Source organism: Leptonotus elevatus, chromosome 5, assembly GCF_054856555.1.
Source record: "Leptonotus elevatus isolate MCC_2025b chromosome 5, RoL_Lele_1.0, whole genome shotgun sequence".
In the NCBI taxonomy this organism is placed as follows: Eukaryota; Metazoa; Chordata; class Actinopteri; order Syngnathiformes; family Syngnathidae; genus Leptonotus; species Leptonotus elevatus.
This window is the reverse complement of record NC_141243.1, coordinates 4,988,995-5,016,961: the sequence shown is the minus strand read 5'-3', so window position 1 is coordinate 5,016,961 and position 27,967 is coordinate 4,988,995. Positions and strand designations below refer to the sequence as shown.

General features: G+C 42.0%; 2 protein-coding genes across 3 annotated transcripts; both read right to left on the bottom strand.

Annotated features, from left to right (window-relative positions):
- Positions 1 to 489: 489 nt before the first annotated feature.
- On the bottom strand, positions 490 to 23,358 carry camsap1b (calmodulin regulated spectrin-associated protein 1b). 2 transcript variants are annotated; one of them, XM_086076278.1, is made up of 19 exons: positions 22,911 to 23,358; positions 21,741 to 21,904; positions 14,315 to 14,577; positions 12,546 to 12,707; positions 12,263 to 12,343; positions 12,025 to 12,057; positions 10,226 to 10,367; positions 9,403 to 9,542; positions 9,208 to 9,304; positions 8,973 to 9,096; positions 8,525 to 8,610; positions 8,368 to 8,452; positions 5,213 to 7,499; positions 4,313 to 4,449; positions 4,023 to 4,240; positions 3,151 to 3,253; positions 2,964 to 3,076; positions 2,767 to 2,885; positions 490 to 1,577 (listed from the first exon to the last, which is right to left on the bottom strand). In XM_086076278.1, exons 2-19 carry the CDS (start codon positions 21,901 to 21,903, stop codon positions 1,281 to 1,283), a joined length of 4,650 nt encoding a protein of 1,549 aa, XP_085932404.1. In that variant the 5' UTR covers position 21,904; positions 22,911 to 23,358; the 3' UTR covers positions 490 to 1,280. The 2 variants fall into 2 exon arrangements, with proteins under 2 accessions (XP_085932404.1, XP_085932405.1); XM_086076279.1 differs by lacking the exon at positions 12,025 to 12,057.
- A 1,052-nt stretch (positions 23,359 to 24,410) lies between these two features.
- msmbl (microseminoprotein, beta-like) lies at positions 24,411 to 26,478 on the bottom strand. Its single transcript, XM_086077101.1, has 4 exons — positions 25,170 to 26,478; positions 25,003 to 25,081; positions 24,794 to 24,899; positions 24,411 to 24,706 (listed from the first exon to the last, which is right to left on the bottom strand). The coding sequence occupies exons 1-4, from the start codon at positions 25,170 to 25,172 to the stop codon at positions 24,577 to 24,579; spliced, it is 318 nt and encodes a 105-aa protein (XP_085933227.1). The 5' UTR covers positions 25,173 to 26,478; the 3' UTR covers positions 24,411 to 24,576.
- Between the last annotated feature and the right edge of the window lie 1,489 nt (positions 26,479 to 27,967).

Here is a 27,967-nt window from a genome sequence, read left to right as displayed (position 1 = left end):
TCCTCAAAAAGCTTGTGTGAGACAAACACCAAAAAGGCAAAACCACTAAAGCAAGGGTGGGGAACCTTTTAAGTCAAGTCCAAGGGCCATAATCAATTGTTTTCAGAATTACGTGGCACAGCGTAGGTTCCGCACCCGTGCTCCAAAGCGTGCGTGAGACAAAAGCAAATGACAAAACAAGCCATGAGAAGAATAAAAATAAAAACGTGACTTTAATTCCATTTCACCATGCTAGCGTATCCAAATAAATAGATGGCATGAGCTCAAAAAGCATACAAATCAAAAAGCAGGCTGAAAATAAAGAGGAGACCAGTGTAACACAAATGGTGACCCCATGCCCATACAATCCTTTTCGACAAACGCTCGCAGTAGTACGAGACCTCGCGGCCTCTTTAGTGTTTGATAAAAAAAACTTAAAGTGCTGGTGGTGGTTTGCCGTCGCGTGAAGAAGCACTTATACAGACAGACGAGACCACGTGGCAGTGCGCGTCAAACCTTGGAGGAATGTTCTTTAATGGCGGCGCTCGGTGGTTTACATTGCATGACACGTTCGTATGATTGTGTGTGTGTGTGTCTTGTGTGTGCACCTTTTTGTCTTCGTGTAGCCCGGTGGAGACGACACAACTACGCTCTACACATCAGATGCGTTGTGATGAACACGAACAACATCAGCTCAAACTTGACAGCACACCACTTTGCAAGAAAAAAAAAAAAAGAAAAAAAGAAAAAAAGCATTATGTCTGCACCAAAGATCAATAATCTCCCTTTTCAGACACCCCAGATAAAAAAGGGATGCTTAGATAAATAAAAGTAGTTAAAATTACCGCTGATCAGGTCTTTCTTTGCTATACACACACGCACACAACCAGCGGGCAATTTAAAAGGCGGTTCGACAAGAAGTACCACGATGTGTTCAAGGCCAAACAATTCCCAACATCCTGTTAACAAAATTAAAGCTGTTTTTTTTTTTGGGGTACTTCCTGGTGGGACGGAAGTGCCACCATGATTCCATGAAACGGGAACAGATCGTGTCCAATGAAGTCTTTGTGACCCTCGTTCCTTTCAGCAGATAAATACGTAGTGTAAACCACGCATGCCATGCGCCTTAACGCATCACACAAGGCAAAGAAGCCAATCTCTTGTTTTGCAAGCAAAACTTGTTCCTGCGGGCTCTCCTTAGTAAAACCGTGCACGCCGGCGAGCAGCAAATGTGCGAAACAAAGCAAGATGGCGCTAGATGATTTAGGATGGAGTGGAGAGTGCTCAGTTGACCCCGCCTGCTATTTTGCGCTTTTCTTGGACGCCGCGCTCCTCTTGGCCTGCCACAGATGGTTGTGGATGGTCAGAGCGTCCACGCTGACCGACACGGTTTTGGCGGGGATGACTGTGAATTGCTTGCGGTCCGAGCTGTACTTGTACAGCTTGTCGATCATCTTCTTGCTGATGCTTTTGGGCCCCGTGCCCGTCAGCTTGTGGATCTCCTCCGTGTCCGGGAAGTAGGAGTAAAGCGCCCGGAACTGGCAGCCGCCGTCGCGGAACAGGATCATCATGTGATTGGACTCGCACTTCTCCAGCTCCTGCGGAGGGAAGAGAGCTCAGTTACAACCAAAGCAGCACAATAGCAGGTTTATATGGAGGACAAAAACTGTCACCAAAAAAATAAATAATAATAAATAAAAAAGTGGGGAAAAAGACAGATATAAAAAATATAATTAAAAAAATAAATGGAAATAAATCAACAAGAAAACATATGTACACAAATAAATAAAAGCAAAAAAAATATATATTTTTTTTATTCAAACAAAAATAAACATGAATAGAATTAAATTTCTGTGGTCTTTTGGCTAATTCTGGCCTATTGACTGTACATTTAATTAATATGCACTGTCCCCTGGTACAAAAAAAAAAGAGTCAGAATCTGACATAGATTTCACATGTTGATCAACCAATAGGTGAACCCAAGACACAATTACGGCGTCCGCCCTCTCATTTGAGTAACATTTCATAACGCATTTTATGCTGACAGTCTGCAGCATAAAATAAATAAAAATGCTCTGCTTTCATGTCTATTTATTGATTGATATTAAATACTATTTATATTTTTTTAATTTCCACATTTATTTTTAGAATCAGTTTTTTTTTAAAATTGTATTAATTAATTAATTACACTTTTAATATAGTTGGTTGTTGTTATATCCATTTCATTTTTGAATTATATTTTGTATATCCGGATTTATTTTCACTTTTATTTTTTTTTTGGCAGTTTTGGTCCTGGTTTAAACATATTGCAACTCAGGATAAGCAAGTACGGATACAAGGGCTGATACTGGCATTATTTTTTTAGGTATCAAGTAGTCATGGAAGCTGCCGTTACTAGCCACCGATGGTAAAGGCAAAAAAAAATAAAAAATCCTCCCAGGCAGTAGTTGTCGCTATGCCGCGTCAGCAGTTTGACAAATCATCCATCTGCCTGAGAAAGGTCTTTGTTCAACAGTTTTTGTCATTGTGTTAAATGAAATGTTATTCAGTGTTCCCTCACTACTTCACGGTTTGGTTATTGCAAATTCACTCAATTGCGGGTTTTCATATGTGACATTTGTAACCCGATTTCTGTTTAAGCCATTTTAAGATTAAAAAGACGAACTTGAATATAGTTCTTAAGGGGACGTTTTATCGTCGTCGTCCTCGTGTGTTGCTGGGTGTTTTGAAGTTGAACCTGGTACAAATTAATTAGCTGGTATTCAAATGAAAAAGACGCAAATTAACCTCAAGTATCTGATTCTTCTGCGGCTCGTTGACTTTCCCGGCCAGACAGCAGTGCGAGATGGCGTTGTGGATGATTGGCTTGTTGGATTTGGCACTTGGCTCCTTGAAAAGTTTCGGGCCTCAAGAAAGACATTTGAGAAGAATTAGCAACATGTAAGAAAGGCTAGATAGGATGAGGATGAATAGTATCAACTAACCAGTGTACTCAGCCAGGGATGCGATGGAAGACGCAGTGGAGCCGTTGTCCCAGTCCCTTTCCGCAGCCCGACTGTGAATGCGACTGCCGGGGAACGACTCCACGGAGTCGCAGCTAAAACGCACGACAAGAATGACTGTAGCGTGATGACACAAACCGATAAACGTAAATAAGGTGCAGCATCTTACCGGTGGGAGCCTGCGCCTCCGGAGTTGACGCTGTCAGCCTCATTGGTGGCAGCGGAGGCCAGCGACAGACTGGATCCCGACTGGGCCGTGCTCAGGTTGTCGGCTGTTAGAGAAAACGGACAGTTTTAGCTTCAGGAGTGACCTTTGACCCAAATGAATTCAAAATTAGATATACACATAAAAAACTGTGGTCATTTTGCGTAAAAACAAAAATGTTGACACACACACTGTAACATTCAGCAAAAGTCTGACGTACATTCAAAAGTTTGGAAAATGTCAAATTATTTTCACCTGTAAAGGTTCTAGTGCATTTTCAGTTTATGCTGAAAATTTACAAGACAATAATAATAATAACAACAACAAGCACTATAATAAATGTATTTTATATAAATTAGACATCGCCTACATAAAACCCTGTTCATATACTCCTCTTATAAAGAGTCCTAAAAAAAGAGCAATAACAAATCCAAGTCCAGAAAGTAAAAACCCTGCCACAGTTTGGCTTTAGCCCCCAGTGCTAGCTAGTTAGCTCCCTAGCAGGTAAACAAGCACGCACCATAGGTGCTAGCTAGCTAGCCATCTTGCTCCCTAGCAGGTAAACAAGCACTATGGGAGCTAACTAGGGAGCTAGCTAACTAGCACCCGAGCCTAAAGCCAAACTGGGGCAGGGTTTTTACTTTCTGGACCTGAATTGGCACGTCTGCAGTGAAGTAGGTTGAGATGGCATGCTTAATAGGGTGTGTGTCTTCATTAGTGTACAATGTAAAGCACAGGACACACCACCAGAGGTCAGTGTTTACATGTGGTGGTTGGTGAGACGCCAAGAGGAAGAAAAGTGGAACACAGTACGGTGAAACACGAGTCAGTCTTACGTGTGGAAGAAGAGCACTTTGAGACGTCGCTGGACGACGACTCTTTGAGGATGGCCTTGGTTCTGTGTTTCTGCTTGGGTTTGGGAGTCTTGGGGGGCTTGACGAGACCTTGCTCTTCAAAGATCTCCTGCTGCTTCCTCCGCAGGTACTCCTGCTTTATCAGCTCCCGCCGCGTCTTCTCATCCTCCTTCCGTAGGCGATCCTCCTCAGCCTTCCGCCTGGTGTGGATCGAGCGCATATTAGCGGCCGATTATAGAGCCAACGCAAATATTGATTCTGAGGAATTTTACCTGGACTCATCGCGCTTCAGCTCGGATTCTGCTTCCAGCTGCTGCTTGCGGAGACGGGCCTCCTCCGCTTTCCTTTGCTGCTTCAGCAAGAATGCCGCTCTCTTCTTGGCGAGTTCATCCTCTGCTTTCTGCTCGTCCTGGAAGGTTGCAACAGAATGAGACGTGATGAAATCATCCATGTGCTGGGTGAACAACAGTTAACTCGTTCACTGCCATTGACGGCTATAGACGTCAAAAGAGCCATTATTAACACATTCACTCCCAGCCATTTTCACTGAAGCAATCCTCTTTGCTCCCGGCTGTTTTACTGGATTTTGACTGATTTTGCAAAGCCCACAAAATATTGCGTTCTATTGCTACAAAAACATGGAACCTACTAAAAGAAAGATTAGAATCTCTTCTTTTATCAGGAAAAAAGTATATTTCTATCTGTTTCTGTTTTGCAGCAATTAGCATTAGAATATAGCTAGTTTCATCATTATTCCCAAATAACTTAACTAACTTTAACTCACTGTTTAATGTATTTTGTCTGTTTGGTTGGGGGTTGGGGTACACATTGTATTGTGTTTACACACAAATGGCCTAATAAAGCAATCTTGAAATCTGTTTTCCCCACAGGGAAAACAGCTCGTTTGCAACATGGCCCTGGTTGATATCTTATACTCTGTTGCCACCTGCTGGCCATTTTTGTTATGACCACCATTGCTTCAACCGTTCACTGCAGTTCAGAGGCTGCATCAAAGCCTTCTGTATGCTCCAGCTAAAAAAAAAAAGGAATAAATACGTCTTTAAAAAATAGAACGTATTTATAAATTTTTGGAAGCAAATGAGTTAAAAATCCCTAAGTTGGCCTCAGACACTTTTGTTAATAGAAACATCATCGTTTGTGTAGGCAAATACCTTGAAGAAGAATCCCATGACAGACTTCTGCTCTCCATCTCCTTCATCTGTAGTTGTCTCAGCAGCCTCCGCCTCCTTAGGGTCCTTCAGCTCTGATATATCGACCTCAATCAGGTGAGCTTTGCTGCGCTGCACTTCCTCCGACGGCATGTTCTCTTTCGCCGAGCTGTCTGAGGAGTTGAGCTGGGAGTCCTTCAAGGTGCTGGACAGGCAGTCGTCAAAGGACACTTCTGGAGCAGACAGGTCCACTCTGGTCGGAAGTCGCATGCTCGCATCGTCGTGAACCTTAAAAGCGGCGCTACGTGCCTGGCTGGAGGCCGTTTTGTTGATGGTTTCTCCCGCCGGAGGATTTCTGAGGCTGTGCGGGTCAGGATGCTCGTTCCTGGGGGACCTGCCCCCAGCTGGTTGCCTTGGATGCGTTTGTGTCTCTGGCCCACCCTGAGAGGGGGTCAAGGTCCTCGTGGTGTGCCGGCTTTGCTCTTTGCTCGCCTTTAGCTCAGTTTGCTTGGATCTGGAACTTCGGCCTGAGCTAAGTTTGGGGGGTTTTCTCGTCGGGGCGGTGCCGGAGAGGTGTTCCGCATAGTGTAAAGAGTCTCCGGTTTTAGCATCACTGTGTTTGTCAGGTGCGAGGGACTGAGGAGTAGCACCGGGAGGAGAAAGTACATTCTGCTTCATCATAATTTCCTGCTGAAGGGACAGTTGCATCATCTGCTGCTGGATGCTGCCGATGGCTTCATGCAGCATCTCGATGGAGCGGTTGCACTCATTGAGGTCCAACTCTTCTTCTGGGTAGAAGCTGCCATTGTTTCCCTTCTTGTCTGCATCTAAGGCACCTGAGGGGGCGGGTCCCTCCAGCTCTTTGTCCCCTCTCAGGGCATCAACACACATATCGTCTTTAGCTAATGATGTTACTTTCTCTCCATAGAGCTCGTCTTTGGAGGGGTCGGCTTTTACAGGATTGGGCAATGTCGCACCCTTGCCGCCGCCTTTCTTCACTATATGCAGGAAAGCGGCCTTACCCAGCTTCTGCCTCTGCCGAGCTGACAGCACTTCCATCTTCTTCTTTTGATGCTCGATGGCCCGACGTTTCTCCTCGAGCTGCATGCGCAGCTGTACGATTTCAGACGCGAGGACGTTAGCGCCGCCGCCCCCGTCACCAGCACGGTTGCAACCGCCCAGAGGTGACGAGGGACTCTGGTCTCTTTTGAGCCTCCAGGAGGACGGCAGGGGTCCGCTGCTTTCCGATCCGTCTGGAGTGGTCCTTTGCGAGCTGGAGGCACTGGAGCGGAGGTCGTGGTTACTTCCGAAGCGCTGCTGCTGGGCTTTCCGCTCGGCGAAAGAGGTCATGCGTACGCTTCCGCTGGCCACGCTGCTGGCCTGCGAGTAGGCACTGAGGCAGGGGCTGGAGCGACCACTGCAGCCGTTGATATCTTTGTCCTCGTGCTCTTTGACATTCATGTCCTCCTGGAGTTTGGCGGATTCCTCTTCGTCATCCCCATTAAAGCTTTTCCTTGGCCAGGCTCGATCTTTTTCCGTAACAGCCTCATCCAAATCCTCATCCTCTTCGTCCAGGTCTTCAAGGTCTGCATCAAGGCTTGGGCAAGGCTTTGTCTCCTCGGATTCTGAATGCAGGTAGAATCCTCCATCCGGCTCTTTCGACGAGAGGTCCACACTGCTGGTGGCGACGGGCCTGAAACCTGCTTGAGCCTGAAACGGCTCGTCTGACGAGTCAGGCTCGTCACCTGGGGAGGTAAAAGTTTTGTTCAGGCTGAGGGGAGCTTTCGTATGACCTGCAGGAGAAGATCCATCTCCCCTGCGTGAAAAGCCGCTTCCTGAAGATCGCAACCCCTCTCCACTCTCCTCCCCCTTGTTCAGGCATACCGACTTCTCTTTAGCTGGTTTCAGCACAGCAGGCATCAGCGGTTCCAGGTAAAAACCATCGGGTGCAGGTTTGGACTTTGGCTCTGGTTCCACCGCGGCAGCGGCTAGGGTCCCATCAGGTTGTTTGGAGACGGAGGCAACCTCCGTCCTCGCCACCGCCACCAGATTTTCGTCTTCGTAATCCAGGTTGACTTTTCCCAAGAGGCTGTGACCATTAATTCTGCGCATCTGGGCTAGCGTGGGCTGGTGAACTGAAGTCTGGTGTTTCGGCGTTACATTGATGACATTGGACGCCAGGCTGTCTTTACTTATCGAGCGGGCTAGGCTGACACTGTCGCCAGAGGCAACATCTGCATCGCTGTCAGCAGCTGAATGGCACATGAAGGGGGTCAGCGTGGACACTGGCCTGAGGAAGGAAAATAAAATACAATATTTACTAAAAGCATTTCTCAAAGTCTTCTGACAATTTAATATAACACTTTCTCAATCTTTTACCTACACTACTGTTATGTACTTAATAGTGGTACAAAAGATCATCATTGAACCGTGGTCGGTTCGGATCAGGCCCGATCCGCGGAATGGTTGGTGGGGGGAAAAAAAAACAAAAAACAAAGTGCGCATTCACAGTTGATACCATTCTGACATGTCAAGGAAGCTGAAACATATAAATGTAACACGCTAAGCCGAACTTCAAAATAAAGTTGACCAAATACAGTAATACATTGACGGAAATGCAAATAGCCATAGTACACTTTTACTTTGAAGTTGGCCCACGTCGTGGCGTGATGGTTAGCTTGACTTCCCTTTTAGATGTTTCTTTGATTGACATTGTAGTTGCGACCAACATCAACACAACGCTATCCCGAACTCATGTTCAATTGCTAATTTAGGACCTTAAGAAACTGCTAATTGATTACGCCGTCATTGTATGATACGGCAGAAGTCTCTGACGTAAGTGGCTAGCTGTTAGCATGACCAGTGAGTGTCTGGCTTTCAGCTGGTAAGTAAGTTTGACAGCCGGTACCTGATGGCTTGAATTATTTTTCAATATTCTGGACCAAGGCTACTTTGTAATTCACTCTACATGTTTATAGGAAGGGAATGAGCCTTAAATTGCACGTTGAGGTCTTTTTATTAAAAAAAAAAAAGAAGATAAATAGAACTTTGTCTTCATATATTTTATAAACCCACACTGACTGGGGGTTTTCTGGGGGAAACCCCGTACACCAGGAACTCAGGAACTGTGCTTGATGGTTCTGAATTTTTTTCTTTACCTCTGTCTCTTGTCGGGCCAAGCGACAACAGAACTTCGGGCCTGTCTGTCCATCTGAGTTAAAGAGTTGGAGCGGTTCCTTAGACCTTCAAAGAAGAAAATATTGATTTGAAACGAAGATTCTGGAGCTCAACAATGCTGTAATGTGATGCTTTTACCTGCACCATCATCTCCTTGAGGCTTCTGTTGCCTCTGGCGCAAAGGCAAGAGTGGGTGGGAAGGACTAAAGGATGGACCTCCTCGACTGAAAACAAAAGATAGCTTTTCATTTTTGGTATTGTCAACAGTTCCCTCAACAAGCATAAACTGCTTTGTTTAAACAAAACGAAACCAGCAGGGGGCCTGAAAAAAAAGGCAGAGGAGCCTGAGGCGCTGAGTTAAATCTCTTCACTTTCAATTGTCGTGTAAGAGAATTGAAACAAAAATGAACTAAAGCGAGAAATATGATCATGCCTGATGGTGACAGTTAGTGCAAGTCAGTCAAGAAAACAACAAAAGATGAAAAGAGAATCAGGCAGCTTGATATACAAACTTCGACAGTTATGAGAACACCTCACTGCATTGAACCCCATTCCTAGCACGAGCAATATAATATGATGAGATTACCTGCTACAGATTTCAGGGCCGCTCTGGTTTTCCGACACACCAGGACTGGTTTGGAAGCTTCGCTTGGTGGCGTTGGAGATGGGCACTGATGGACGAGAACTCTTTGGCTGAGCAATGGCTCGAGCTACATAATGGACATTGGAAAAAATGGTAGATACTCATTAATAAAGTTAAGGTGTCTTTTTTGGTATCATTAGTAACAGACAAAACACTTGCATCAATTGGGCAAACCTACCATCTTTTGACTCTTGTAGATCCCGGGGCAGGACAAATTCTGGCTTGACGGTCTCAAACCACCAGAAGAGTTCAGCAATGAAAACCATCACATTATGCTGCGCAGATAAGTAATAATTACTCATGGTGGCTTTTTTTTTCTTTCATATTTGATCCTTTTATGGTGAAATTATGTTGAAACAGAAAGTCATTCTACCTTGAGCACAGGGGGCGAGTAGAGTATGTCTTCTGTTGTCAGGTAGAAACTTTTATTCAGGTACTCATTAGCAAACTCTCTGAGCAGGTGGATGTTGTACAGGCTATCAGCCATGGAGGGAACTTCCTTCAGGCAAATATCTAATCGGATATGAAAAGAGCTGATCAGATAAGGATTCAATTGAATAGCCCGTTGGGAGTACATGTCACGGTAATGGAATAAACACAATTTTTTTTCATGTTATTACACAAATTCTTAACTCATTTGCTCCCCAAAACGTATAAATAAGTTCTGTTTTAAATATTCCCTTGCTTCCTAAAGACATATTTATATGATTTGTATGCTAGAGCATACAGAAGGCTTTGATGCAGCCTCTGAACTGAAGAAAATGCTTGAAGCAATGGTATTTATTTCACAAACGGCCAGCAGGTGGCAGCAGAGTGTAAGAAATCAACCAGAGCCATGTTTCAAAAAGCTCTTTAACCACTGCTTTAAACAGATTTTTGAATAATGATGAAACTTAGCTATATTCTAATGCTAATTGCTGCAAAACGGAAACAGATACAAATATACTTTTTTTCCTGACGAAAGAAGAGACTATAATTTTTCTTTTGGTAGGTTGCATGTTTTTATAGCAATAGAACAAAATATTCCGTGGACCTTACAAAATCAGTCAAAATCCAGTAACACAGCTGGGAGCGAAGGGGGTTACTTCAGTGAATGAGGTAATATGGAGTTGTGAATTTTGATGTAGCCAAACTGTACACGTGTGTCTGAATGAATCGAGCTACTATAACTTACTGTGCCTGTGTGTTTATGTTACCTTCCAGCTTCATGAGGTCTGGGCAGTAGTAGTGGACAACCGTGAGCAATGCAGCTCCATCACAGACATCTCTCATCAAATCTTCCAGCAGCGGGAAGAAGGGAAGATGGCGGCCAGACGCATGTTCCCGACGATACCGGACCTGAACATAAGACGGCCAAAATCAAATCAGACGCAAATACATACATACATGAGCACAGTCACAAAGAGCAAATCCTTGGGCACTGAAATGCACAGCTGACCTCGTCAAAGCACATTTGGCTCAAGGATGTTTGACGTTGTTTGTTGTCTTAAGCTTTCTTTTTAAACATCCAAGCAGGGTTCTCCCTTTCAGAGCACAAGGTTTTACTTGTATTGACATGGACGGAAACATTTCAGGATGTGCTTACATAAAAAAAAGGCCCTGTGGCACCAGTTTAGGGAGAACCCTGAAGAGAGCAGGTTGCTGATGGTGAGATGGAGGTGTTAAAGCAGTGAACAACAAAGAGCCTTAAGCCTTTGCCAGAGGGTGGCCAGTGATGGAGCCCAGTCAAAGCAGGCGAAGAAGAACCAGCATATAAGGAAGATGGGTGATCATTGTGTAAAACCAGTGTGTGAAGAAAATCCCCAGTTTGGATCTGCACACATCTCTCTACTTCTGCTAACTGTGGTTCATTCAGAACGCAGTTGGAGGATGCAAAGAGAGCGGAAACAATATAGAGCTATTTGAATGAATGCCCTTGGACATTATTGGGGACAAAAGTGGCATATCCAGGTCCAGAAAGTAAAAACCCCGCGACAGGTAGGCTTTATCCCCAGGTGCTTGCATTTACCTGCTAGAAAGGGAGCTAGCTAGCTAGCTAGCTAGCTAGGATCAGGGGCGAAAGCCAAACTGTGGCAGTGTTTTTACTTTCTGGACCTGGATTAACCACCTCTGATTGGGAATCAATTATCAGCTTCCAATGGTATAAAAATACAGTTTCCCCAAAAGCTAAATTATTGTTCCAACTAGTAAATACCGATCCATTAACTGTAATTAGGTATTAACTCACTCACAAAGGCAATCAACCACCTTTAACAGAATACAAAGCAACTTGAGCCTGTGGGTCATTATTTTAAATATATGAAATGTGACATGCTCAGTGGTAAGACAGACACCAAACAACACCCTGAACAAATAATTCCATGAAAAATTGTCAAATCCTCAACTTTGCTTTGCTATTTGTTTGTGTTTGATATCATCATCCAACATTAAGGATTTGGGCATAAATTAATTGTATCCGTGACATAGTCAAATCCATTAGGATTAGGAATACAGCGTGTTGCTTCAAGACATTGACAACTACTGGATCAAACCAGTCCTGTAATTCTTAACAAGCAGTTTATCAATCACAGCCATTTAGAGCAGAGGTGTGTTAAAATAAATGAATTATGACCGGAAGAAAGAGTGTGTGAGCAGAAAAGCCTGATGTGATTACAAAGCAGGTCAGTGTGGAGGGTCGGTGTACTGCAAAAAAAAAAAGAAAAAAAGAAGAAAAAAAAGAAAGATGTGCCAGCAATGAGTTTTATCTGAAGCAAATAGAAAAGAACAAAAATCAACAGGGCTTGCTTTGGCTTAAGAGGAAATAACACACATTGTTTGATTGAGGTGATTTGAAATAATAAAAAAAGAAAAAGCAGAAAGACGGTTCCATCGGCTTTGTACCCCCCCTTGACTAAAAGCAGCATAGGATGAGCTTGAACAAGCCTCGTGAGGTGCGCACACATCAACACAAAACTATGCGTGCATGGGGAAGAGGGAGGGGCGACTTCCAACTTACAGGGACAAGCTTCCAATACCATTTGGAGGGAGACTATCCCGTTGGCAAGGATAAGAGAGGGAAAGGAGGTATAGTCGGGGAACAGGAGCAGAGATATTAATAGGTCAAAGGTGTTAGACAAAAGGATTGGCGCTGCATCCCATTTAAACAGAGAAACACAGAAAAGGGTCAGAGCAACACTAAAGCATAGGTAAGAAGCGACATAAAGAGTAACTCATCATTAGGAGAACTTGTTTACCTTTTGGTGACTGGGGGATTCCAGAAGGTGGTGCTTGACTTTGTGCTCCTTTTCGCTAATGTCCCTCATTTTAGTGTTTACCTGCAGACATTTTAAATCAGCGATGAACTTTTTTTTCTTTTCTTTTTTTTGTCTCGGCATATTTGGTACAAGCAATATGTGAACATGCTCATTACCACGTCAGAAAAACAAGCGACCTGCTGTTTCACCCACATGTCCGATTCTACTCATTACACTCAAGACCAATGCGGTTGCTTTTAGTGTTACACATATTTGTCGATACCTTGTTGATCCAGAAAACCATGGCATCCTCCAAGTCAAAGGGAAGCTCCTTGGAGGGATTGAAGGTAGAGAAGCGCTCCACAGAGGCTACGACTTTCTCAATGCTGATCATCTCCACCGTGTAGGCCATCATCAGGGCATCAATCATGGGTATGTGGGCACTCTGGACGAGGACGAGAGGAGCGGACGATAATTCGGAGTTGTGTCACACATACACGCGCGCACACACACACACAAACAAGCAAAGCAGATGGCTTACAAGTATCTGCCGTGGCACTAAAACGTTGAAGCTCACAGTGTCTTCCAGGTTTCTATGAACATGCTTTGTCAAGTCAGCAAAGTGGGAGGGGCTTTCAAGCAGACAACGGGCGGGACAAGTGCTGTCCCGCACAGGATTTTCCATCCCCTCACTGGGCTCTGCGTCTGGCTGTGTGGCGCATTACATCATGCCGCAAGCAGGAGAAGCAGACCCACACTGGTCTCCATGGTAACAAACAGGAAGGAAGACCGCTTAAAGGAACTAAGCTGGTGGTCAATGTTCATCCTGTCCACTGATGAATTCCACGGCGTTAAGACAATATCAAGCAGGGAACGTCCACAGCCGAATTTAAACTGATTCCGAGACGCTAGATAACTTTCCAGTTCAGCTACGCTAATTTTGAAACAAATAATCACATATGAAATGTTGTGATTTAATGATTTAATTTGTTCCAGGTTCAAACTGTTGCTGTCATAAAACTTTTTAACTGTACGGGAAAACAAAATATACAAAAACATGAAATTATTTAAAACCAGAGTGCTTTAAAAGGAGTCGTCAACCGTCAACATTTCCTGATAATAATATGTTATATGTGACCTCACTAGTCTTACATTTGTGGAATATGAGTTATGCAGCAAAATCCAGCCGTTTCGATCCATCTCAGAGAGGCCATTTTGCCACTTGCTGTCAACTGAAGATGACATCACAGCTACTCAGAGCTCATGCACTGACCAATCACAGCTCATCTGTTTTCTGAAGCTGAGCTATGATTGGTTGTTACCTGAGCAACTGCGATGTCATTTTAACTCGACAGCAAGTGGCAAAATGGCCGCCTCCTGATATGGAGAAAAACTGCTAGATTTTGCTGCGTCCTCATATTCCACGAACGCAATATTAACCAGAACACCGTATTTAGACTAGTGTGGCTGCATAGAACATTTTTTGGGGTTGACTTCCCCTAAAAAAAAAACAGTAACAAACTAAAACATTTTAAGACTAAAACTATAATTATATCGAAATAAGTTTTTTTTTTCATCTTTGTCAATTGATTGCATATGTGCTATCAGGGTTTATTTTAAATGTATTTATTAGGGTTACAACTATTGATTATTTTAAGTTTGTCGATAATCGATGAAGGTGTTGAATTCATCTAGGCACACCCTCATTTGCATATTGTCAGGCATAATGAAAAGCACAACCATGTTGAATGACAGCCCTAACTAGAGCTGTCACAAATAAATCTTTTTAGAATGGATTACCCTATCGATGATTCCGTTAATTACCCGAGTTATCACCAGCCCCACAATTTTTGTGGTCGACTTACCCAAGTTTCCCCCCCCAGCCCGAGTTCTAACTCTTATAGAGCAAAATTCCACTTATTGATTTAATCGTACAATAATAAGGGCGGTAGTGTCAATGTTCTTGGCAGATTGTCAGCTATCTTCAGTTTCCTTTTGTGCACACATTCTCTCACGCGCACACCTCGTGACCTATTGTTTTTCCTGACTCACCATTTTAATGGGCATACCAGCCAGGTCCTCCTCCGTGACTGCCGTGTCGTCGCTCTCCACAACATAAATGCCCTTCCTGTCCAGAGACTGGATGACGGAGTGGTGCGACTGGAGGGACGCGGCCTGCTCCGTCTTCAGGATGAGGGCGCAGACACGACAGTAAAGCTCGCAGGACTGCAGCAGGCGGATGACGGGGGGCTTGATGTGTTCCTGGTCGTACTGGTCTGTGTAGAAGGGGTCCCTCAAGTCCTCTGGTATATGGTCTGAAATCACCAGGTGAAAAGTGAGTTCATATATTTGAGATAAAGCCTCGGCCAAGCCAACCCTAACTCATTCAATCCCAAAATCGTATAAATGTGTTTTTTAATACTTTGTCATGCACTCCCAAAAACGTATTTGTACGTTTTTAATGCTAGAACACAGACTTTGATGCAGCTTTTGACATGAAGAGGTCGCTTAAAGCAATGGTAGTTATTACAAAAAGATCAGCCAGGGCCATGTTACAACAAGCTCTTTTTCCGAGTGTTTTCAACAGAGGTTTGTGTGTGATGAAAATTAGCTATACTCTAATTCTAATTGCTGCAAAACGGAAACAGACACAAACATACTTTTTTTCCCTGCTGAAAGAAGAGACTCTAATCTTTCTTTTGGTAGGTTCCATTTTTATAGCAACATAACAGAATATTCCGTGGACCTTGCAGAATCAGTCAAAATCCAGTAAAACGGCCGGGAGCGAAGGGGGTTGCTCCAGTGAAAATGGCTAGGAGTTAAGTGGAACAACTTGTGTCAACTAGTTAGAAAATGCAGCAAGCTATGGCCTTTATGAGTCATATTTGTTCACATCCTACTTTGGTTTACTCGGAACAAACTAGCCATTTGAATAAAACTGGAGCTACACCAACTTAAAAAAAAAAAGCCTTAACAAGAGATCCCATTTCTGTGGATATGAAGTCACACTAAATCCACACATCACAACCTTATAAGGAGCTGGAAAAAAAGCACTGGACTTCGGTATGCCAAAACCAAGTGGCTAAACTAAACAGGGAAGCTCAAGATGGGTTTGAAAAACTTTTACAAAATTGAGTTTTACAGCAGAAGAGCGAGGAGGGAAATAACCTCGTTCCACTAAATCTGCTTTTGCACCAAGTGAGCGTGTGAGTAGTGCGACGTGTTCTGTTCTGATGGGATAAAAGAAGGCAGCCGTCCGCGGCCTCACATTCACAAAAACAAGACCGGCAGCTTCTTCCCGCAGGCCCCCCACCGCACTTTGGTTCAGGGAGGATCATACAGAAGGGTGAGAAAAAAAAAGTGAAAAATAAATGCAAAATTACCATGAAAATGATCATCCAGCAAGAATTCTAGGTAGGAAAACAAACAACTGTACATCTTTTGGAATTAAACAGTTGATAAATGCATCCTGCTGAAGTTGAGCATCACATTCCTTTGCTAATGCAGTCCAGGAATCAATATGGGCCTCTGTTTGGAAGTAATGGGAGTCTCCCTCCTCACAAGTAGAACGGGGGATGCACTTAGGGCTACAACTGAATACATGATTTCATACAGATATTGCTTTATGTGGACAGTAGTTCCTTGATAATAACACCAGAGGTGGGCTTTATGATCTGATGTTCAAATAAATAAATGTCGAGAAGAAAAGCGTTGCAGCCAAATAACAGTATTTATTGTGCCTGCTGTGAAATTAATAGGGCAATTAAAAAAGATTCCAAAATGAATGATGCGGTGCTAATCAAATAATAAACAACCTCTGTATACGTTGTAAAGAACAGGATGTTAATGAAAAAAATGAACACGAGAAAAGTCATTAATCCGCTCCAGCGCCCCACTGTGCTCCTTTGTGAGTGTGCGACTTGGCCACTAAGGGGCAGTACAATCCACACATACATACAGTATGTACACGAAGAAGACACAAATGCTCAGTAAAATGATGTAACCCTTGTGAGGAATAAGTGGTTAAAAAATGGATGGATGGATGTTTGTTTTTGTTTTTTTACAGATGATAAAGAATAAGATAAAGCGATAGACCGATTATCGGTGCTGATATTTGTCATTTTGACATTCGGCATCGGTCATTTTAGGAATCTGTAGGCCGATAAAACTGGTATCTCATCGAGTGGTGAATGCTTGCGAACGTAGTGAATTTAGGGTTTTCGTCAGGATTTATAAGATGTTCACAGACAGTTTTTACTTGTCGCAAAGATATTTCGAACATACTCAGAAAATTTTTCACTGTCTGTAAAGATCTTTTCAACACTGAAAAAAACAAAAACAAATTAGCTACATTTGCATGCATTTGTTGCTCATTGAGATACAGGGAACATTTCATGCATATATTTATTTAAATTTCCACTTTATAAAAAAATGATGCTGATACTGGGAACTCCCTACACTTTTTATCTATAAAAAAAGAAAAAAAGAAACATTAAGAAATTATGATGACATTTTTGAAAACTTTATTTACAACAGAAAACTTTAAGGAACTATTCACTTGCTTAGTTTTTAATTCAGTTTAACACATGCTGATGACCCTGGAAGCTCTCTGCAATTAAAAAATAATAATTTTTAAACAAAGCTATCAATTCCTTATAGGTTTAAAAAAAAATAAAAAAAATAAAAAAATAAAAAATAAGTGAATTAAACAATATTAACTCTTTGACTGCCAGACGTTTTCAGAAAAGGGATGCCGCCAGTGCCAGCCGATTTAAGCATTTTGACTGATTTTCAAGGTCCACAGAAAATGTTCTGTTTGGACTATGGAAACACACGTACTACCAAATGAAAGATTGGACTTTCATCTTTCATCAGAAAAAAAGAGTTTGTTTCTACCTTATTCCGTTCTTTAGTAATCAACAATAGAAAATGGTTAGTTTCATCCGATTTCGCTTGTTTTGAACTCAAATACGGAGAAATCAAGCTTTTAGTGAAACGATATTATTTCATGCATTCTAGTGAATTTGACACTTCTTTTTGTCCATGAATGATGCCACAAACACCTAAATAGTGCTTTACTTCTATAAAACACTACCACCAAGAATGAAAAAGTGTTTTTTGATAGCAAAATACGTTTATTTACATTCAACAGTGTAACAATTTGACAACAATTTGGCAAACTATTTACAAATGTGTGCAACTGTGGTGCTATTTACAAATATGTGGATGTTTCAACGACAGTTTTTCTTTGTGTAACACTCTCCTGCGTGCAAGAAGACGCAACAGCATTTGCATGATCCATTTTATCCACTCCATTCATGGTGGCATCGTAGTCCAGAAACAGTGTCTTCTCCGTGATCAGACTGTACCCGCTCCTCCGATGAATATGCATTGGACTCGGGGTACTCTTCATTGTCCGATCGAATGTCCGCTTGTGCAGCTCCGCGTTTTCCGGCCTTAGCAGCGCTAGCCGCGCGTAGCCGGTGAGGCTTACAACGTGATCGTAAACACGTCCAGGCTTCCAACTTTGGCGTCAAACTCGCAGTCATCATCATCAATCTGCATTGGTCGATGCCAACTCTCCATCGCCCGATCGAATGTCCGCTTGTGCAGAAGTACCCGGCCGGCTATTGTGCGCGTTTTCCGGCCTTAGCAGCGCTAGCCGCGCTAGCCGCGCGTAGCCGGTGAGGCTTACAACGTGATCGTAAACACGTCCAGGCTTCCAACTTTGGCGTCAAACTCGCAGTCATCATCATCATCATCATCAATCTGCATTGGTCGATGCCAACTCTCCATCGCCCGATCGAATGTCCGCTTGTGCAGAAGTACCCGGCCGGCTATTGTGCGCGTTTTCCGGCCTTAGCAGCGCTAGCCGCGCTAGCCGCGCGTAGCCGGTGAGGCTTACTACGTGATAGTAACAGGCCAAAGCTTCCAACTTTGGCGTAGAGCTCGTTGTCATCATCATCGTTGACATCAATGCGCTTTTTAGTATTGATTGATGCTTTCAGTCTTTGAAAAAAATGCTCAAGCGTGAGCTGCTTGTAACCGGTTGCTTGGTCTAGCCATTGTGGCTTGGATCAGCCATTGTCTCCTCAACACTCTAGCTCCGCCTCACGTCTTCTACTGACGCCCACGGTGGGCGGCCCATCCAACCTTGTGCAAAGAGAGTCATCGCTGCCCTCTAGGGGCCAAAACGAGTCTTTGACTAATCAGATCAGCCTGATTCTTTCAGCACAGCTGCCCAAGGCTTTCCTGCACCCGTTTTTGAAAAAAAAAAAAAAAAACATAGGGGACGTCTTTTAACGTCCTCGGCGCCCTTCCCTAGGTTTATGCTAAACGTTTTATAACGTTTATGGCAGTCAAAGAGTTAATAAAATGTTGACGCTAATCTTTTCTCTTTTATTGCAAATGCACATCAGCTTGAAATATCGGTTATCTGTCTCGTTGACTAATAATAATCGGTATCGGCCTTGAAAAAAAACATATCGGTCTATCGCTAATACATGTATAGTGTTTAGCATTGTGTGTTAACGTTTTGCTAACAGACTTTCCTAAGGCAAAGTATATGGTTGTTTTAAATACATGTGCAATTCTTTATTTTGTTTACCTGACAGTTTGAAGTTTCTTGTTCGAAGAATTGTTCACTATCCATCAAAGTGCAGCTTGTTGAGAAGCGATTTGGTCTAGCGCTCAGGATTCCTAGACAGTTTGTATTTCTATAAACACCGCACGTGTGTGATCGTGCATGTGATAACAAAGGAGTCGAGAGGGGAAAGCGTTCCCGTTTGACTTGATTCCACAGACGAAGACATCGTGTGGCAGCTGCACCCTCCCCTTTTCTGATCCCATTAGGACGGCGCTGGGCTTAAAAGTGTCACACTAACTGGGATGGGGCGGAGCACGAGATGAGCGACATCAGAGTTAGCCAACCGTATTAAAAAGCGCAAGCTGGGTAACAAGCAACAAGGGTTTAACTGGGACAGGTGCGCAGTGTGCCTGACACCGTGTCTGGCTGTTGGGAGCAGCTGTGGCAGCCCGAGGGTCTGGCAGACAACATGAGCACGCAAACATCCGAATACGAGCGGCACACTGTTTGTTCTTGAATGCCGCGCGACCTCCAGCATCTTCTGGCACCAGTATTTGCAAAAGAGAAGGCGGTGTTGCTGAGTGTGATGCTGCTCGGCTATGTCAAGTCAACAATGGACATGTAATGGTGACTAATGACATTTAACACCACATGAGCCACCAAGTGGAAGCAAGTTAGACTTTTATATTCAGTTCCCAAAGGAGACCAGCCTCCCGTTGGACCACTCCAAGGGGTACCGAATCCCCGTCTTCGTCGTTAGCCAAGGCCCACACTAAAATGATAAGCTAATTGATGGATAGATGAACAGATGGGTATCTTACTCTTCCCGAGAGGGAAATTAAACAATAGGGATTGGCGCCGATATTGGGCATTGAGACAAATATCGGTTTTGGCATTAAAAAATAAAAATAAAAAAATAAATAAATTGACGGCCGATAAAAGGTAAATCAACAATTTAAATCTCAAGGAACTATTTACTTAAATTTTAAGTTAACTTTATAAGAGATGCTGCTGACCCTGGAAACCTTCTGAACCTTTTGTTTTTGTTTGACATTAAAACAAATAAATGTGAAAGTTTAAGATTTTAGGTATTTTTAAATTTGGGATTTTTATAGAGAGCTATAGTATTTACTTGTTTAAGCTTCCATTTAACTTTTTAAGACGTACTGGGAGCTCCTTGAACATTTCATTAGAAATCTAAAATTAAGTCTATTGTCTAAGATTAAAAAAACGAATAGTGAGCCGAGTGTTATCTCACCTGTGTGTATGTGTTCCCACAGCATTTGAGTGTGAATAGTCGTTATTTGAAAGAAAAACACTCCCCAAGTCGACGCTAACTTCCTGTTAGCATTTGAATGAGATCCTCACTTCGCTTTTAGCATTAGCGCTAGGCTAGCGATGCTTTAAAAACAAAGCATGTTTTGTATTTAAATATACAGTGGATGCAATTCTTAACGTCAAGTGTTTAGTTTTACAGTTAATTCCAACTGAGGTGTCATTAAACAGCTTAAAGGACGCTTAAGGACAACAGAATAACCAGAAAAACGTATGCTACACACTTGCTAGTTGCTAATGCTACGCAAGCTAACTGGTACATTCACAGCGTTAGAAACTTCGGTTTTCTCCGATAACGTATTAAGGGGCAAATAATAATAATAATAATAATTTGGCCCAATTGATCGATTGTTTTGGCCAATGTTTGAAAGCCAATAATCGGCCAATTAATCTGCCCCAAAAAAAAATCATTTTGAAAAGCCTGAAAAATTGTTCAATAAACATGTTTTAAGACTTTACAAAAAAGTCAAGATTGGCATTTGTAAGCTCAGCTCCAAATATCGGTTATCGGCATCGGCCCTGGAAAAAAAAAAATCCGTTTATCTCTATTAAACAATCATCGACAGTGTGCCTTCCTCAGTCCCAATTAGTTAGTCGCTCAACTTCGTCTAATGGACTCCTGGTTTGGAACCAAAATGCCGTGCAATGAATTACATGACATTGCTCTCTTCTATTTATAGCAAGACTGTAAACATGAAGAAGATTTTGATTTTAAATTCTGTGTTCAACTTTAGTGGTGAGTGTATTGACTTGTTTACAGCTGCTGAAATGTCAACCATGATAACATTTAGCCGCTAAAGCCTACACCCACCGGTCTCCATACTGACCAGCGATGTTCAAACTTTTTCGTTTGTCGGAGAAGGGACACACGGGGGCGACGCAATGTTGTGTGTTCGGTCTGAACCAAGCATAAGCAACCGAGTGAAATAGCAAACAGTATTCCTACAGGTGTCCATGATGACGGAGACAGCGAGTGAGCCTAAAGGCAAAGTATAACAATGGCTACATAGCGATATGTTAATCCAGAGACTTTGCCCGCTGCTGTTGAGTGAAAAATCTGCCAAGCGGTGAAGAAATAACGTGAATGTTTTATGTCAGCCAACGGCTCAGGAAAAGTAGGCCGTCTCACAATAGTTTTTGCAATAGTGTTGATGAGACAACTGCATTGTATTGATACTTTGTGCTAATGGGACAAACAGGACAGTGCAGCAGCTCAATTTGCACACGGATAGATTTTTTCCCCGCCCCCTCAATTTAACGAACTCGTACAAACGTCCAACTGTTACGTAATCCTTAACCCGATTTAGATGAAATTCCACTGGCCATGTTACAAGTATGAAAACGATACTGCCAGCCAGGCATTGGATGTTAAGAGGGAATTTAGTGTTGACTGGAGTGCACAAATAATTCCTTCCCCCGGACTTTTGTTGTCAATGTTTTACTAGAGAAGCTCAACATATTCTGATGACGACAAATGTCTTGAGAAGAGCGTTCCTATTGGTCCAACATAAAACGCACTTACAGTTTTCTTTTGTGGATGTAAACTGAGTTACTCACCGATGCCGTAGGCTTTAGCAAATAGCCACCGCAGGTTGGCGGCTATTTTGGCTCTCGCAGAGTCATACATCTCCAAGGGTATGACATCCATGGCGCCTTCTGCGGACCCAGTCAAGTCCACTTTCCTCCTCGTACCGTCCCCAGCACACAAATCAACATCCATCCTATGGGAGGAAAACAAAAGTATTACAGTTACATAAATAAACATAACTGATTATGCAAGTACAAGTGTTTTAATTTAGCGTTATTTAAGCGCAGTGTAAACATTCTAAGTACTGTGCATAATGTTACAGTTGCTTACAATATGAAATATACAGAATTTTTTGCTTACGCTGTCTTCAATTTAATAAACATGACCATGATGGTGGTTCTTGAGCACTATAGTTTTTTTTTTTTTTAGTTTTTTATAAAGATGTCACTGTCTGGCTACTATGTATAAAAATAAGGCAGTGGGTATTTTGCCGTGACCGGCACACACAAATAATGTGTACAGAGCGGGATTCGAACCTGTGACCCCGCACTTTCGGGGTGAATACCTTCAACCATAATGCTACTAGCTAGTACACATTTAGAATTCGTACTTGTAGTACTCGCGCGATTCACGGCAAAATAACACCAAGTAGGGAGTTGCCGGTCACGTCAAACTATCCACTTTCGTTTGCTCTTTTGTTTGTTTTAAAAGTGTCTGGCTACTTTGTACAAAAAGAATGAGGAAGCACTGCTGGAAAGTCTGTAAATCTTAACATACATTACCTTTGTAAATTTACTTGTACACGAGCGCAGTACAAACCATTAGAAACAGTGTGATGCAGCGCAGCGTTTCTTTAACTGGCCCCAACTTTGATTTACTAGGATTATGACTATATACCACAATTGTTCTTAACGAAATTCAATTAATCCGACGTATACGTTAATGTTACTATTAATGGCCGATGCTAGCTTGACGAACAGGCTGTCATTGCTACCGAACTAATTCAGCTGTTTTTACTGCATTTGTATAGCAGGTGAATTCTTAAAAGTAAATGTCGATCTTTTACCGACGACGCAGCAATTAGCTAGGAACGTAATTGGCTAAACAGGCATGCGTGCAAATACACGACCAGCTAACCGAGCTAACTACAACGCTGGCTAGGTAGCGTGTTCCTCCATACCTGAAAAAGCCAATTTTACCTTCAAATGTGTAGATCCAAGTCACCCTTTGGTCCAACCGGGGTCAATAATCAACCGAGAATCCGCCTCGCTCTCCAGTGGGCCGCTGCGTAGTAAAGCCCCCGCCGCCTGCAGCACATCGTAGCCGCCAGCTAATGGTGCTAACAGGGGAGGCGAATCAGAATGGTCTCCCAGCAACAACACCCCATTCGCGGCCTTTTTGACAACGACTCCGCGGTGTAAAAAAAAAAAAAGGAAAAAAAAGGGGGAAAAAAAGACGCTTAAAAATAACGACAAATTAGGAAAATCAGGCACGATGAACAATTGGCTCCGGGTGTTCGAAATCTACCCAAGTGATGAACGACGCCGCAAGCTAGGCAATTTGAATTCCCATAACTTGAAGGCTGGGGCAAAGCAAAGCACAAGCTGTAAGCAGCAGGGAGGGCGTTCGCGCTCTGCTACCGAAAAAAAAAAACGTTATCAGAATAGCTACTGCGCATGCGTGATTACTCATCCATCACTTTTAGTTTCATGCGCTTATGTTCATTTTCATGCCGTTTAACAGGTTTCATTCAGTCAATTTAAAATGCCCCCCCCCCTTTTTTTTTTAAAGAAGAAGATGCAAGGTTGGGCAAAATCTTAACGCCTGCATTTTTTAAATAGACGACCTCAAATGCTGCCACACCAAAGTAAAACAAATCTCAACAACACGTTATAACGTGACACGTTTTACAATTTGACATTACCGTATAGCATTTCACGTAATAATCGTTAGTTTCCGTATTGTTATTGAATGCCCTTTTTGTTTTGGGATTTACTGTAAAATTTGGGGAAGATAGTTAGTTTTATTTTTGTTTCGGAACCACACATTTCCCTTTGTTTTGAGAATATATTATTTGGCTTCAACAACTATTCATCTGTAAACAAAAATACATGTATTCTTAATCGTATTATACTGTTGGCTAAATGACATATTCATAAACATTAATCAGAAACCTATTTTTGTATGCATTTGAAAATTATGTGTGTTGGTCAATCCACAAATTCGAAAGCACATAAAACTTTGTATTTGTGTTAATTTTTTATAATATACAGTATTTATTTACCTCTATATGTCACCCCCTGGCTGTTGTGTTTATATTGGAGTTCCTAAAAAACATTTCCGCATGTAGTGTAACAAAGCGAAGCAATTACTTCCGGTTCAGGCCATTAAAAAAAAATCTTAAATCATTTTAAACACTTGACTTTATTTTTGTTTTATTACTGTATATATTATATGCAATGGAGAGGGAACTTTCGTTACAGATAGAAATGCTGTCACCTAGTGGCCGTTGGTAGAGTAGGTACAGAAATTAATAAAACCTTGCAATATTTATTTAAAAAAATAAAACAATTGCTCTTAATAAACTAGGCGGTACACACACGTCCACTCACACGTTTACCATACAATAAATTTGAACAAAGCAAAATATGCAGATTTCTGATATATGTCTCTTGAAACAAAAAAATGAATACAAAAACTCAAAAAGCTGTTGCATGTTTTATTCATTTCCGCATTTGGCCTAGTGTAAGTAAATACATCACAGTTTCTTCTCCAGCTCCCTGCGTTTGCAAATGTACTACAAGCGTATAGCGTTATATGCTGGCCATTGTTGTTGTTTTTTTGACGAGCGATGTCATTGCTCGGTCATTTTCCTACTGCAGCAGAAATTGGACATTCAATAGACCGGTCATCCCGCTTGTGCACACGATATCGACATGCCGCTTTGTCAAACACGGATACGCAGTCATCAGGGAAACTTCTGGGAATGCTAAACCTGCAAATATGCAATGAACACCAATTAAACAACTACATTTTTGCAGAGCTGAAAGCACTCAATAAAAAGCGGCATCCTTCAACTTACGCAGAGCAACAACCGCCGCAGGTACAATCCATGCATTCACTGTTCCTCCAAGACGATCCCACCGGGTACCATTTATTATCAACCTCATCCAGGCACTTTGTTTCACCTACATACGTACAAACATTTTCCAAAATATGCTTACAGTATTTGGCATGTGAAAACCATCAACATCACATTATGCACAAACAACAACAAATACTTGTCTTTACCTAGTTCAGGCACCCTGACCGTGCAAAAGGCGTTTGACTGTGGCAACAGGACGCATAGTAGCAAAGCCAGAGATACCCTCTAAAAAAGGGACAAAAAAAATGAATCAGTGTAGCGTACTTCATTTTCCCAGCTATTAAAATGGAAAACAAGCACAAATTCAATTTACCATTGTTGCAGTAACTCTCAACTATGGGAGGATCGGGTCTTGAAGGATTATTATAGTGGAGGACCCCGGAATTAGAACCTTTGGAATTAGGGTGAAGTCTTTAGGAGGCCGGGAGGTCATTCCCGCTTGACGTCAATACACATTAAACTGAAAACAACAACTCCCACTTTTGCAAGTACACAGTAAAAAAGAAAAAGAAAAAAAAGAGTAATATTTACTAGAAAAAATAGTAACGTTTTTTCACTCTGAAGTAAAATTTACAAGGAAAGTTTTGAGTACTTTTTACCAGTTTATTTAAATAAAAAAAATCCTCTCAAGGGTTGAGGAACAAACTCACATCCTTCAAGTTGGCAAACAGCCACTCTACCACCTGAGCCATGCCGCTCCTGCTCTGTGTTAGTATATAGATGGTTAAGGTAGAATACTTGTACCTTCAAAAGGCCCATTTTTGGTCTCATTTTGGACACACCAGCAATGCACTACAGTGGCAAAAAGCAAGAGAGGCATGGCTTAGGTAGTAGAGTGATTTTATTTTTTTAATAAACTGGTAAAATTTATGATATGATATGATAGTTTTTTTCAAGTAGATATTACCTTTTTCTTTTCTTTAAAAAAAAAATGTAATTGTGTTGTATTAACGTCAGTGATTAACATGCATGGTTGACCTAATGGGCTTGCCGTAGTTAGGTAGCGCGCCAGAGCAGAGAGCGCATGCGCGAGCACCCACGCAGTCAGAGATCTCTCACTGTAGTATGTGAATGTGTGTTCCTGAAGTTCAAAATATAAAGCAGTTAAAACGTGTGCAACGCCTCGTTAATGGGCACACAACAGTAATACTATATTACATGACCTAAAAAAAGATTAGACGGAAAAGAAAAAAATAGACGTCACTTTTGACTTAAAACTAAATAAAATGATGAATATTTCAGAGTGGCTGTAGGGTGGCATTATGCTTTCCTATTGTATGTACAGTAAAGTGGACATTTACTAGTTGCGTTGGATAGGGATCAGGCCGGCTCGACACACATTTTAACATTCTTTTACATGTAATAAAACTATGAAAATAGTTCAACTGCATATAAAAGTCCTGACCTAAAGCATACAAAAATTATAAACTTAAAGGAAGCTATCTGAAGGCTTCAGATGTACATATCTTCTAATATAAAATGCACAGACTCAAAAAGCTATTGATGTTTTATTAATTTCCACTTTTGACCTGTAAATAAATCCCATTCTTATTTTAAGTTCAGCTAATGTTCTACAACTATTAAAAGTATTTTTTTAATCAGCGAGAGACGTCATTTTTCTATCACTTTCCTACTGCACCAAAAATTGGACATTCAATCGACGGGTTATCCCGCCTGTGCACTCGATATTGACATGTCGTTTTGTCCAAAACGGACACGCAGTCATCCGGGTACCGCGTGGGAGAGCCAGACCTGCAAAAAACAAACAAACAAAAAAAACAGTGCACACAGAATAAACTTCATATTATACAAAACACTAGAAAATGTGTAATTCTTCAACTTACGCAGAGCAACAACCGCTGCAGTCACAATCCATGCAATCGATGTTCCTCCACTTGTCTCCAACCGTGTGCCATCGATTATCAGACGGGTCCAGGCAATGTGCTGCATCTACACGGAAAGAAATAAAAATATCATCTCCCGCCCCTCCCCTTTTTTTTGAAGAGATTTGAAAACGATAAACGTTGCTTCATGAGCAACGATTGACAATATTGTCTTTACCTTGTTCCACTGTTATTGGATAGCAGTAGCCATTTGCCAGCGAGTGCACTGCACACAGCAGTAAAGCCACACACAGGTATGTTCTCTAACAGGGAAAATTTTCAATCATTTTTTTTTTCCCACAAGCAAACACCCTTGTTGTCATTTAAGGTTATTTATATCACATATAAAGTAAAGCAATAAAAATAAATTTAATCAAACAAATGAAACCTACCATTGTTGCAAAAAAGTTTGATCAAACCGAAGACAGGCTCGGGTCCCAAAAAGTGAAGGACAGATGAAGAATTATATAGGGCAAAATGGGGGTGTTTCTGGTCACCACCTCTTTTATGTCAATAAAGCGTCAACCACTGGTCCCAATGTTTGGATTGCACAAAAAAAAAAGAATCAAAGTTCCTTTAGCAAATTCTGCACAGTACTTGTCAATAAAGCCCACAGGTAGTTGAACCGTAACACGATTCCCGAGTACTGAGAGGTCATCGGGTGGAATGAAAGAAATGAATCTTCTTTGTCTTGAGTGTTAATGGGAGAAATAACTTTCCGTAGATACCAAAACTGGCAATCGTGAGCTCAAGATTGAGCAACCGTCACCTCACAATCTTTTCAGGCAATAAGATGAGACGCTGCCTGTGAGTTTTCACGACCCTTTATGACCCATAAAGTCAGACAAGATTAGCATTTCGTTTTACAGAGTCGAAGAATCTATAGAGTAGCTAAGCTAGGTGACTGGTAGAAGAAGAACGCTACCAGCGTAAAGGAGGCTGGATAAGTGGGGAGGCAGAATCTTGTCTGCCTCACCTTGGTTTTATGTAATCAGCAACATGAAATATGTAACAGAAATTAAATGAAACCCCAACATTTTTACACATAAAAACACGCCTATAATTCATATCTTTATTGTTAGAAGCATTAAAGGACCCCCACCCCCCAAAATATATATATATTTTAAATTTATTTTTAATTGGTCGGCCAATTAGCTCATTCAAACCCAAAAACGTGTAAATACGCGTTTTAATGCTTTGTCCTTCACTCCCAAAAACGTGTTTATAA